Genomic DNA, 13,324 nt, shown 5'->3' with positions numbered 1-13,324 from the left:
AGGGTGACGCTGCACCTGCCTGTTGCACACCCACGTGTCATGGAAACACTGACAGGGCTGCTTGTCAGCAGGGTGCAGACAGCACTGGGGAAGGAACCAGCTGTGCCTCTCCAGTGCTCAGGGCTAGCATTCAGCAGTCCTGACCCACCTTGATGCTGCCTGCTCAGGAATGCATTTATCAGCCTGTGCTTTCGGTGTCCTGGGAAGTGAAAGGCAGGAGAAGCTCAGCAGGGGATGTGCCCTCCCTGGAGGAGATCACAGGAGGCAACGCTGGGTAGGGTCTTGAGCAGCCTGGGCTGGTGGGAGGTGTCCCTGCCAATGGCAGGGGGATTGGAACTGGATGATCTTTGAGGCCCCTTCCAACCCAAACCATTCCTCTGAATCTGCCTTGTGGCTGCAGGATGTCTGGGGGAAGCTGAGACCCTCAGGGAGCAGCTGAGACCCTCAGGGAGCAGCTCCTATCACTGCCCATCTGGCCCCTGCCCCTGCTGGAGAGGCTCAGGTCATCTTTTCTAGCTGCCTTCTTTGCAATTGAGGGAGGGCAGAAAATTGGTTCCAATCTAATTTCCTACCAAAATAAGGCTGCTGCTGCCATGGTGTCTGTTTGCCTGTGTCCTCTCTCCCACCCCCAGATGACTCCTGGCCCTGCTGGCCTGTTTCACAGAAATGTGGCTGAGAGCTCTCAGCTAATTAAGCCTCTGCAATTACAGCGAGATGAGATGGCTGAGAGGAGGGGAAGAATCTTGTCAGTGCCCCAAAACATCTGCAGCATGAGTTCCTGCATGCTCAGACACCAGGACATCCACGTGGGAGATGCTTCCTGCAAACACTTTAACCACAGAGGCATTTTCAGTCTGGGGTTGTACGTTTTTAGGCAGCAGAGGTGGGCTCCAGACACAAACCCGTCAGGAAATGGCACTAAATTCAGGGCTCCTGGGGTGACCTCTGATGGGTTTTTGTTTTGGTGGAAACTGAAATTCTTCAGCACTCAACATGATGCCTGGAGCCAAGATTTGGAGACCTTCTGGCTCTCTACAGCTCCCTGAAAGGAGGTTGGAGCCAAGTGGGGTTGGTCTCTTCTCCCTCCTAGCAACTGATAGGAGCAGAGCAAATGGCCTCAAGTTGGCACCAGGGGAGGTGTAGGTTGGGCATCACCCTGAGGGGGTGATGCCACTTTTCTCTGCTGCTAGGCTTTATTCTACATGGTTTAGACTGGAGATGAGGAAGAAATTCTTTATAGTGAGGGTGGGGAGGCACTGGAACAGGTTGCCCAGGGAGGTTGGTGGATGCCTCCTCCCTGGAGGTCAGGATCAGGTTGGATGAAGCCTTGAGCAAGCTGGGCTGCTGGGAGGTGTGCCTTGGCAGGGGAGTTGGAACTGGATGCTCTTTAAGGTCCCTTCCAACCATTCTGTGAATATATGAGGAGGAACTGCTTTACATTGAGGGTGGTGGAGCTCTGGGACAGGTGGTGGAGTCTCCATCTCTGGAGTCCTTCAAAACCCACCTGGATGCTGTCCTGTGCAACCTGCTCTGGGTGACCCTGCTTTAGCAGGGGGGATTGGGCTAGGATGATGTCTAGAGCAACCTGGGCTGGTGGGAGGTGTCCCTGCCCATGGCAGGGGGGTTGGAACTGGCTGCTCTTTAGGGCCCCTTCCAACCCAACCCATTCTGATTGAAACACTGGAGCAGGCTGCCCAGGGAGGTGGCTGAATCCCCATCCCTGGGGCTGTTCAAGAGCTGCAGAGACACGGTGCTGAGGGGCACGGCTTAGCACCAGCCTTGGCAGAGTCAGGGAATGCTTGGACTGGATGAGCTTAAAGGCCTTTCCCAAGCAGAACAATTCTTGGATTCTGTGAAAAGCAGCATGGACCTGAAGGACAAGAGGCAGGAGGGTCAGCAGCAGCGTGGCTGGGCTCAGCCCCACGACGTGACTCAGCGGCTGCCACCGAGTTTGTTGATTCTTGAGCCACTGTAACCAAGAGATCACTCTGGCCCTTGGCCACCAGTGTACAGTATTGTTTGGAAGAACTTTGCTCCTCCATGCCAAAAAAAAAACCCAACTCCACAACAAAAAGAGTTCTGTGAGCCTTTTGAGAGGGGCCCTGGAATAACTTCCCCCCTCGAAACAATGCGGAGCGGAAACCTTTTCAAGTGGTCACCGCTGGAGGGAAAATGATTTAGGGCTTTATCTGTTTTAAACATCCTTTGTCTGGGGGGGTCTAACAATACCTGGGAGTGCTGAGAGACTCCTCCAATTCCTGATTGAGTTTTCAGCCAGCTCACTGACTGCTCCATCTCTGCAGTACCCAGCCCAGGGCTGGGACTTTCTCTCGCCAGCCTTTCCTCCTGGCTCTCCTGTGGCCAGCAGCAGTCAGTGCAGACTCAGGCACTCTCAAGGCCACTCACTGCAGCCCAGCCCAGCCCAAATGGCTTGGCAGGGGCTGCATGGTGTCACCAAGCACTGGGCAGGGCTGACTGTGGTCCAGCTGCTGGATGCCTCCCACCAGGCTCCTCCTGCAGCTCTTCTGCCTCATCCCTGCGGCTGCTGCAGGCCCTCTGACTCCTCTCTCCTCGGCTCACTTTCAATCACATCAGCTCTCTGCTGTGCCAGAGCTTGGCTCCAAGGTTTCACTCCTCACTTCCAATCAAGTCAGCTTTCCTGTGGCTCTCACAGTGGCTTCCTGACGTGTCTGGGGTTTGATGGATTCTTTCCCTGATGTTCCTGCAGCCAGAGGAGATGCAGGACCATTGTTGGGACATCCTATTCCATCTCCCTCCTTAAGGAGCTTGGTTCCTGTTTAACTGCAGTGACCTTGGGTGTGTGTTTGTGGTGTCAGTGTTAGGTGTGTGGTAGAACTTCACTGTGGCTTCACTTCTTGCCAGGATTTGGCACCTGATGCTAGGGAGAAGAGACCAACCCCCACCTGACCCCATCCTCCTTTCAGGGAGAGAGCAATGAGGTCTCCCCTCAGCCTCCCCACAGCTGTTATGCAGAGGACTTGTTGGAAGCTCAAACTCCTGCACTGAGCACCAAGCAAGACAGGGAAAATGCTTTTCCTGGGGTTTTGTGTTGTTGTTTTCCCCTTTTGGTTCCAAGCAGCTCAGGTGGCCTGGTGTTAAAAGAGCTGACTGAGACGTTCTGGCAGCAAGGTGATAGGGAGATAAAAGCTGCCTTTAAGGACAAGCAGCTCAAGAAATAATAGTCCTTAGCAGAGGAGCTCTGGTGTGTCTGCAGCCTGTCAGCCCACAGCAGCCTAATGCCTGCTGAACTCTGCACTCCTGGGAATGCTGCAGCCAGCAGCGTCTGGAGAAGGGAAACCTGTGACCCAGAGCTGCAGCTGCAGCTCCCTCTCCACCTGGGATGGTCTGCAGCAGAACTTGCTGAGTGGTTTGTGGTCCTCTTGAAACGGTGAGCTCTGGAAGAGTGTGGCCAGCAGCTCAGAGGAGGTTCTCCTCCTCTACTCTGCTCCTAGTGAGGCTGCATCTGGAGTATTTGGTCCAGGTCTGGGCTCCCCAGAGGGACAGGGAACTGCTGGGGGGAGTGCAACAGAGGCTATGAAGATGCTGAGGTGCCTGGAGAAGAGCAGCCCTAGAGGGGATCTGAGCAATGCTCAGCAAGAGCTAAAGGGTGAGGGGCAAGAGGCTGTGGCCAGGCTCTGCTCAGTGGTGCCCAGGGACAGGACAAGAGGCAATGGGCACAAACTGGAACCCAGGAGGTTCCACCTGAACAGGAGGAGAAACTTCTTTGGTGTGAGGGGGCTGTGTTCCTGGGCTCACCCAGAGCTCAGCTGGTAGCTGGCCGTGGGGAGCTGTGGGGAGGATGAGGATGGAGTGTTGTTGTACCTGGAGAGCAGGTGCCACCAGCAGAATGGACACAACATGCAGGAGAGCCTGAGTCAGCCTTCCTCCAGCCAGCACAAAGAGTTCACAGTGCCTGATCCACCAGGAAAGGATCCCAAGAAACACCCAAAACCCAGAGGCAGAGTGAGTGATCCAACTGCCCTGGATCTGAAACGCTTGGCAGACAACTGCCTGAAATCCACTCTCGCTGTAAGCTGTGGCGAGTGGTCTGTGACTCAGCCCCAGAACCCAGTGAACAGGGGCTGGGATTGTGCTTGCAAGAGAGGATTGGGTCTGGGAGGGACTGAGGGCTGGCAAGGAACCTGCTGCTCCCCAGATTTGGGGAGCAACAGCTGGGATCTGACATCCCCATGCAGCTTGCCCTGAGTGGAGCAAGGACACAGTTTCCCTTCTTGCACAAGCTGGGAGTTTTTTTGGGGGGGGTTGTGCTCATCCTGGAGCAGCAGCAGCAACAACAATAGTTAATTAATTATTATTCATTCTTATCAAATGATCTTCCAGTTGAGGCTGGGCAGTGGAAAGTTTGTGGAATCTGAATGTCCAAAAGGAGTTTTGGTTTAGGGCTGGCTGTGAGTGCACCAAGCAGCCTGGCTGCTAGCTGCTCATTCTTTCCTCTCAGCAGTGCTTTTCCTCCACATCCCTCACAAACAGGAGAAGGGCTTCCCCAGCCCCTACAATAGGAGGAAGTGTCCTCACCTCCATTTTCCATGCCTGACACAGAGCACTGCAGGGATTTACTTGGATCTGCCTCGTGAGCCGGTGCCAGAGCTTGGAGCCAGAGGCTGGGTAAGGTCACAGCTGCCCCAGCCCAGTTCCCAGCAAGAGGATGGACTTCAGCATAGGAAGTTCCATCTAAACATGAGGATTGTGGTGAGCTGGCAGTGATAGGACAGGAGGGAATAGGTGGAAGCTTGAGAAAGGTAGATTTGGATTGGAGATTAGGAAGAAATTCTTTCCAGTGGGGGTGAGGAGACACTGGAACAGGTTGCCCAGGGAGGTCATGGATGCCCTCTCCCTGGAGGTGTTCAAGGCCAGGCTGGGTGAGATCTCCAGCAACCTGGGCTGGTGGGAGGTGTCCCTGCCTATGGCAGGGGGTTGGAACTGGCTGATCTTGAAGGTCCCTTCCAGCCCAAACCCATATGAAGAGGAACTTCCTTCCATTGAGGGTGGTGGGGCACTGGGACAGGCTGTTGAGAGAGGTGGTGGAGTCTCCAACTCTGGAGTCCTTCAAAACCCACCTGGGTGCTGTCCTGTGCAACCTGCTCTGGGTGACCCTGCTTTAGCAGGGGAGGCTGGGCTAGGATGGTGTCTAGAGGTCTCTTCCAACCCCTATCACTCTGTGACTGCTGTGATGCTGGTTTGGGTCCTGGGTCACTGGCTTGTGGAGCAGCAGGAGCTGCTGGTGCGGCGATGCTGGAGATAGAGGCAGCTGGGGCTGGTTCTTGCTTTCTCTGGTTGCAGCTGAGATCAGCTTTTCTCAGTCCTCTGACGCTGTCCCACTGAAGGCTCACTGGGTTAGGTGAGGTGGTGCCAGGGTGTGCCCCAGGATGGTGGCAGGAACATTGGGGTGGGGGTTGCAGGCAGCCCAAGGCCATGCAGGAGGCAGCAGCCCCTGTGAAGGTGTTTCTGAGGGATGCTTTGGAGCAGCCTCACTGGAGGGGGGTGGGGGGAAACCAAACCAGCAATACTGAGCACGGGAACTGGGTCACTGTGAGTTGTGTCCTGTAGGAAATTTGCTGGAAAGCCCTTCTCAGAAGTGGAGCAGTGAGATGAAAGCAAAGGAGAGCACTTGCCGGGAGGGCTGGAGGATGGAGCCGAGGGAGATGCTCCAAGGCTGCATGTACAAGCTTGTACCTGCTGGGAAGAGATGACCTGGGGTCTGTGCTGAGCCCCAGTTACTAAGAAACAAGCTGAGGCCTGAATCTGCAGGTCCTGACCCAGATGGATTGAGCTAAAGCAGGAAACTGACTTCAGGTTTGCCAGAGCCCTCCAGCGATCCCCACTCGGTGCTCCTGGGCAGCCTGCAGCACTGGGACAGGGATTTGTGGTCTGTGGATGCTCCCACGTGAGTCTGGATGCCTTCAGCCAAGGGCTGACTGCAGAGGGACAGAGAGAAAGAGGGCCAGGGATTTCCTGCAGCACCCAGCTGCCATGCCCTCCCTCCCTCCCTCCCGTGCCCCTGCGCCCGCCGAAGCCGAGGGGGTGTCCGCAGCAGACGTCGGTGCGGGCTGTGGAGAGCTGCTGCTGAGTTTGCCCAGTGTGAGAAGATCTTCTCATATTGTGTTCTATTCATTATTTTTTTAATGACCTGCTCAGTGGTTGATCATTTGCTTCAGTCCCCTGCTCCCAGAGTCACTTCCCTCTCAGACAATTGCCTTTTCCAACCGTTTTTAGGCTTCCAAGAGTCGTAGGGCAGAGACCCGGGGGTGTGATCCTGCCTGCTTCCCTCTTGGCTCTGGGCTTGCAGGCCAGCAAGAAGCCCTGAAAAGTTTCATTTGTTTTGAATCTCAGGATTTTCAAGAGCCTGGCCCCTGATGGCTGAGTGTTTGGGGTTAGCTAGGCTGAGCCAACATCCTGAACTTGGGCTCCTGACCCTGCTCTGAGTGTTTTGCTTTTCAGGCCCAGAAGGTTCCCAGGAGAGGAGAAAGGAAACTGCCTGCCTATTTTTAAACCCTCTCAGTTGCCTTCCTGCCTTATATTATTTATTATCCATTATCAGAAGTGGTTTTTTTCCCCCCCTGAAACCATCCTTAGTGGTCAACCAAGGCACCGGTGAAAATTGCTCAGCAAACAGAGCTGCATCTCAGCTTAGAGGTCAGACAGAGCTGGAGGGCTTTGAAGGGGTTTGAGGACTGTGAGTAGTGCTGCTGTTTGTTCTGTGTGCTCCAGCAGTGCCAAGCAGCTCCAGGGGTGGGCCAGGGTTTCACTACCCAAAGAGCTCAACACCAAAGGGAAGCACAGGCTGCATTCCAAAGGGAGCCCAGAGAGGCAATGCTGGTTTAGAATAGAATTGAATAAACCAGGTTGGAAGAGACCTTTGAGATCATCCAGTCCAACCTACCACCCAGCACCATCTGATCAGCTCAACCATGGCACCAAGGGCCTCATCCAGGCTCTTCCTAAACACCTCCAGGGATGGGGACTCCACCACCTCCCTGGGCAGCACATCCCCAGGGCCAATCTCTCTTGCTGGGAAGAATTTCTTCCTCACCTCCAGCCTAAACCTCCCCTGGCACAGCTTGAGACTGTGTCCTCTTGTTCTGGTGCTGCTTGCCTGGGAGAAGAGACCAACCCCCACCTGGCTGCAACCTCCCTTCAGGGAGTTGGAGAGAGCAAGGTCTCCACTGAGCCTCCTCTTCTCCAGGTTAAGCAGCCCCAGCTCCCTCAGCCTCTCCTCACAGGGCTGTGCTCCAGACCCCTCCCCAGCTTTGCTGCCCTTCTCTGAACACATTCCAGAGAAGAGAGACAGCTGGGAGCTGCCTCTGGTTTCTGTCCATCCAGGCTGAGGTGGTGATGCAGGACACCCATCTCATGTCACAGCACATCTTGCAGTGTCATGCAGTTCCCTCGTGACATGCTGCTGGGTCTGAGGACGCTCCTGTGCAGAGAGCATCATCACATCCTGCCTGCAGCAGAGAGAGCTTTGCTCCAAGAGTGGTCAGGGACTGGCACAGGCTGCCCAGGGAGGTGGTGGAGTCCCCAGCCCTGGAGGTGTTCAAGAAACCTGTGGCCATGGCACTTTGGGGCATGGCTTAGTGGCCGTGGTGGTGTTGGTTTGCTGGTTGGATTTATCCTAGAGAGTCTCTTCCAACCAAAACAATTCTGATTCTGTGACCTGACCCAGCACCATGGGGTGAGCAGGCCAGGAATGGGGGCTGCAACTCTGTGCCCAGGCAGGGTTAAAACCCCCACCCAGAAGGCACAGGGCTGCCTCGGGCAGTGCAAGGTCCTGCTGCAGGGCTGGATTCCCTTTCACAGAGTGTCCCAGGAAGTTCCCTTGACCCTCCCTGGCTCCAGATAAGCAGGACAATAGCCCACATTGTCCTTGCTCATCCTCCTGCCGGCTGAACTATCAAGTTCGAGGCATATCACAGCCCTGGCAAGTGGGCAGGCGGGGCAGGAGGTGCTGGTGCCCTCAGCAGAGCTGGGGCTGGGAGCACCAGCTCCGTGTTCTGCCTGGAAATCAAGGCAGAGGGGCTGGGAGGCTGTGGGAAGCTGCTGTTATTTCAGCTGCGCAGGGAGCTGAGGCGTAAAAGTCTGCGTTTTGGTGCTGTCAGCAGCAGCTGCCTGGCCCCTGCGATAGGGCTTTATCAGCAGCCCGTGAGCGGGGAAGGGGAAGGGCCGGGGCAGGGCAAGCACCCGGCGCAGGCGCTGGGGGGAAGCACAAACAGCGCTGCCTGGTTCTGTTTGCTTCCAAAAGCAAAGCTCCACTGCGGGGTTCCAGCATCGTCTTGGGGGCTCAAGGCCTCTTGAAAGCAGCCTCACTGCCCCCTGGGGTCCCTGCTGGGCTGAGCACAGGTGCTCTGAACCCCACTTTCCCCCTGCACATCAGGGACCTGGCACAGGGGAGGGCTCAGCCCCGGCCCCTGGCACTGACTCGCTGCTCGTTCTGGGTCACATCCCTTCATCTGCCCAGGGGGTGCTGCGTGGGGACAGTGACTGTGTCACCCCATAAAGGCCAGCTGTGCAGAGCAGGGGGCTGGGCACTGCTCTGACCCCACGTGGCACTGTTGGCCAGGGCTGAGCTCATGGTGTGTGTGTGGGGGAGATAAAACTTGTCTGTTCAGATCAAATGTGCACTGTTAATATCCATGCACTTGAATTTAATGCTTTTTGGGGGTTGTTTAATGTTTGGGGGTTGTTTTTTTTGGATGGGGTGTGTGAACCTGACTGCTCTGGACAACTGGCTGTAAGGAGGTTGGAGTGAGGTGGGGTTTTGGTCTCTTCTTTCAAGTAACTGGAGAGGAAATGGCCTCAAGTTGCACCAGGGGAGGTTTAGGCTGGAGATTAGGAGCAATTTCCTTGCTGCAAGAGTGGTCAGGGATTGGCACAGGCTGCCCAGGGAGGTAGGTGGTGGAGTCCCCATCCCTGGAGGTGTTCAATAACTGTGTGGCCATGGCACTTGGGGGCATGGTTTAGTGGCCCTGGTGGTGTTGGGTTGATGACTTGATGACCTCAGAGGTCTTTTCCAACTGAAACAATCCTATCAACCCCAGACCTAGGAGCTGCAGGAGGAGGACCTGGTCATGCCAGCAGCCTCTTCCAGAGCCACCGTCACCAAACAGCTTCCCTCCCTCCCTCTCCTCCAACCCTCCATCCCAGCTCTTAACTGCTCATCCCCAGCTCTAACTGGGACTCCGGCAAGCATCTCCCACCATCCTCCCCCATCCCAGTGCCCCCCCAGCCAGCCTCCCTCCTGCGGCCCGCTGCCTGTCCCCTTCCCTCCCGCTTTGTGTTTTTCGAGGTTTCGGTTTTATGTTGGGTTGGGCTTTTTTTCCCTCTTCAGCTCGGTTCCTCCCTCCGCTCCTTTTCCCCTCCCTTCCTAGGGGCCGTGCCGTGCCGAGCCGGGCCAGCCCCCGGGGCGGGCGGAGGCTGCAGGAGGAAATCCAGTGCCTGGTTTTACAGCCTCGCCGGCTCCGTCCCCGCCCCTCGGTGACATCAGGCAAAGCTGGTCGGCGACGCGGGGGCGGCTGCGGGCTCCCGGTGCCTGCCCCGCTGGCTGCGGGTTCCCGGTTCCTCCCCGCTTACCCCGCTGCGGCTTTTCCAGCCCTGGTGGCTCCGGACCCCGGGAATCCCCCGCTCCCTCCATCCCTCCCTCCATCCCCGGGCATCCCGGGGGCTGTGGCGGAGTGCGGCTCCGGGGATGCGGGGGGACCGATGGTGAGCCGCCGGCGCTCCCCTGCCCCGCACCATGCCGCCGTGCCCACCCCCGAGAAGATGTTCGAGGGCTGCCGGCGGGCACGGAGCCTTTGGGGGGGCGTGAAGCTGGAGGTGGCAGGGGAGAGCAGCCCGGTGGTGCTGCACAGCTTCACGCAGCTCGACCCCGACCTGCCGCCGCTGGAGGTGAGTGCGGGATCGCCGTGCGGCGCCGGGGAGGGTCACTGCTGTGATAAGCTGAGCGGAACTCAGCCTGCTGCAGGGTGGGAGCGTGGAGCACATCCCTGGCTGGTTTGGGGTTCTGAGCCTTGCAGGCAGCCAGGCCAAAGCTGGAGCAGAGTTCGGCGAAGGGTTGGCTGTGTGCAGGCTGCTGCCTGTAGCTTTGTTTCATTTTATTTCGTAAAACCTCTACTTTGTTTGGGGTTTTTTTCCCCCCCCTCTCTTTTTTATCCTGCCGTGTGTCCCAGTGCCATTGACCAGCAGGCAGGCTGCCAGGCTCTCTGCTGGGAGAAACCAAGATGCTGGTCCCTCAAGACAACAAGGGAAAGGGGCAGGCTGCTAAAACTTCAGGCTTTTAAATAATTTATTTGAGACTCTGGCAGCTGGAGGCAGAAGTTTGCTCAGAGCTGAGCTGCTTGGAAAGGCTTCAGGCTTGGCCAAACCACAAAAGTGTCCTCTGGGAAGGTTAGAGGCATCGGGAGGGCTTTGCTGGAGGATGCAAAAATATTTGTGCTGCTTTCAATTCGACCTCGGGGGGGTTCGGAGTCAAACTCGGTCCCCTGGAGGTCTCAGCCTGAGTGGTTTGTTGATGGCAGCAGCATGTGGAGGCACTGAAATAATCTGAGTCAGGGCTGTGCCTTTCTTTTTCTTAGTAATGGATGATGAAGTTTGGCGTGCCAGGAATGTCATTGACTCTGAGCAAACAGTGTGGTAGGAGAAGTTCAGCTGGAGGAGGGGCTGGGGGGCTCAGGGGGGATGCTTTCACAGTAGCCTGGCGGCGCAGGGGTTAACACCAGCCAGGGTCAGCGAGTCTGGCTTTGCAGGGATTTAGAGCCAGCTACAGATGTGCTTCTCAGCTCTGGATGCTTCCCGGGGAGGGGGAATCACCGCTGGAACCTTTTGGGTTATTGTGCAGATACCCGGGCAGGGCAGCCAGCATTCCAGGGGGTGCTGGCTCCTTCTCCCAGCGCTAAACCATCTCCCCCATAACCTGTGATGGAAAGACTCGGTCAGGCGCTGCTGGGAAGGGATTATCTCAGCTCTGGCTGTGTGGGTTCACCTCTGGCCTGGTGGCAGGGGCTCGTCAGTTCTGCTGAGAGTTCATGAAAGCTCCATCCAGCTTATTTTTCCCCTCCCTGCCTCTCTCTCCTGGGGGTGGGCGTACTGACATTGTTTGGAGAACATCATCTGGTTCGTGTTATGCCTGGCAGGAAGTCCAGCCTCCGGCCGCCGCGCTCCGGGAGGCCGAGGGGCCGCGGGTTTGGCAGGAAAAGCAAGGAAAGTGGGGAGGAAAAGAGGGGGTGACACAGAGTGCTGCCCTGAGCCCAAGGGGAGAGCCTGCCTGGCATGTGTGAGCCCCCTGCCCCCCCGGCTGCAGTTGCCTCCGGAGCTCCAGAGAGGGTTTGGCAGCACCTCAGGCGATGGGGGCTGCAGAGTCATTGGGGCTGAGGGTGGCTTTGCACGGTCCTGAGCACAGCAGAGAGAGAAGACTGCCCACCAGCTCTCTTCTGAAGTCATCTTTGCCCAGATTTCTCCTCTGGGGCCCTGCTGTGTAATGGTCAGAGCACAGTCCTGGTGTCTCATCACTTGGGCTCTGCTCCCAGCCCTGAACAACTGTGCAGACTCACTGCTCCTTTCTCTCCACCATCCATTTGCAAGTGATGGCAAGAAAAGATGCATCCCAGAGCTGAGCAGGGTGACCCTCTGAGCAGCTCTGAGATGCTCGAGGAGCTGCTACCTTCTGGTGTGTTCCTATAACTGAGTGGGCTTAAAGGTCTCTTCCAAGCAAACCCATTCTGTGAGTCTGTGTGAGAGCCTCCAGGTTGCTCCCTGGTTGGGTTGTGCTTGCTGGCACGACTGGGGAAGGGCAAAAAAAATCAACCCCAGTGTCAGTGTGGTGACAAGTGTCCTGGTGTGGTTCTGACCCTGGGGTAGAGTTACTCTGCAAGATGCAGGCTGGGAGGAGAAGGCAGATTACTGGGCAAGACAACCCCCTGGAGACCATCAGTGTTTTGCTGAGCCCCCTTGACAGTCCTGCAGTGCTGCTGCTGGTCCCCAGATCCCTGGGGTGCCACCTCTGCCAAGGGGAGCTGTGCTTCCCAGGCTCAGAGATGGTTTTGGCAGAGCTGTGCCAGTTTAGGCTCCACTCTGGTCCCATGGGGAATGGAGGATCCTTGGAAAGCTGCTGCTGGCAGGTTGCAGGGAGCGTGGGTCTCATCTGGGGCTCCTTGGCTGAGCCACTGCAAAGGATGCAGTATCCCTGTATCCCTCAGCACTGCCATCCAGCACCCAGGCTTCCCATGGAGGTCCTACTCGAGGTCTCCTGGCCAGGTGTTGCCAAGTGTTGTCCACAGGGGATGGAAAACTTGAACTGTCTGAAGCAAGGGACGGGCAGAGCAGCTCTGCAGACCTTCAGCTTTGACCTTTCCGGTTCTAATCCATCCTAAGTCAGCAGGGAGCGTCAATCCTTCCTGCCCAGTGGCAGCTGCAGAGTGAATTTGGTGGCCCTTCTCCCGGTCCTTGCAGGGCCATAAACACCCCTGCAGATGACACAGACTGAAACCCTCGGGAGGCTGCGGTGCTGAGCCTCTGAGGAGCGGCTGGGCTGATGCACATCCAAAGCTGCTGTTGTGTGCCTGCTCTCTGGCCTCTGCTTTCCTAACAATTAGGAGATTCTTTTTCCCCCTTTTTTTTCAGCTGCTAAACACATCCTCCAAAAGTTTAATTGCTCGGCCCAGATGGCCTTGGGGACGGTGCTTGTTCTTTACAGCTGGGAAAGAGGTGAGGGAGGGGCAAAGAGAGCTCTTAAAAGCCATTTTCTTTGAGCTTCCTCTGGTGCCTTTGGAAGCAGATCCTTTTCTGCCAGCCTGTTCTCCTCCCCCAGGCACAACCTGATATGCCCCTTGCAATCTGCCAGATGATCATCATCTGTTGGTATTTCTTGGATGGGGACCTACCTTCTGGCTCCCTTCCAGAAAGGTTTGGAGCCTGAGGTGAGGCTGGGAGCAGTCTGGGATGCTGCTCCTTGGTGGCTGCTTCGGGGGAGGGGGGAATACAAAAGTGGGAGGGATGTTTTGGTTGTTTATTTGGTGTTGATTAGAGAGGAGTTGGAGAGAGGTTTCTGTGGTGTTCCTCAGAGGCTGCTGTGCCTTTTCTTCCAGAGGGGTGGGAAAGCCTCTGGTATGGGGCTCTTGCTGAGGTTTTAGTGGCTTTAGTACCAAACTGGCAGCGCTGGAAACTGAAATCTTTGTTTATCCCCAGGCTGGATGGGCAACAACCCCCCCCTCAGCCACCCCCATGCCTTGGCTTTGCTCCTGGGGCTTCCTGCAGTGGAGGAGGCAGGAGGTCCCATGCTGCAGCTCAGGGT

At 56.6% G+C, this 13,324-nt stretch overlaps 1 protein-coding gene across 5 annotated transcripts in view; it reads left to right on the top strand.

The window, feature by feature from the left end:
• The window catches only part of RALGDS (ral guanine nucleotide dissociation stimulator), a 62,119-nt gene that overhangs the window by 24,855 nt on the left and 23,940 nt on the right, over positions 1-13,324 (top strand). For 2 of the 5 annotated variants that reach the window (XM_054174246.1, XM_054174244.1), the window contains exon 1: positions 9,483-9,924. The exons of 2 other annotated variants lie outside the window; for them this stretch is intronic. In XM_054174246.1, the coding sequence (XP_054030221.1) occupies positions 9,739-9,924 (186 nt within the window). In that variant the 5' untranslated portion in view covers positions 9,483-9,738. Of the gene's footprint in view, positions 1-9,482; positions 9,925-13,324 lie in introns of those variants that run through there. One more of the 5 variants, XM_054174243.1, reaches the window with a different exon arrangement.

The sequence above is a fragment of the Dryobates pubescens genome, chromosome 29, assembly GCF_014839835.1.
Source record: "Dryobates pubescens isolate bDryPub1 chromosome 29, bDryPub1.pri, whole genome shotgun sequence".
NCBI classification, from domain to species: Eukaryota; Metazoa; Chordata; class Aves; order Piciformes; family Picidae; genus Dryobates; species Dryobates pubescens.
The sequence above is the reverse complement of the archived record's forward strand: the minus strand, read 5'-3'. Positions and strand labels throughout refer to the sequence as shown.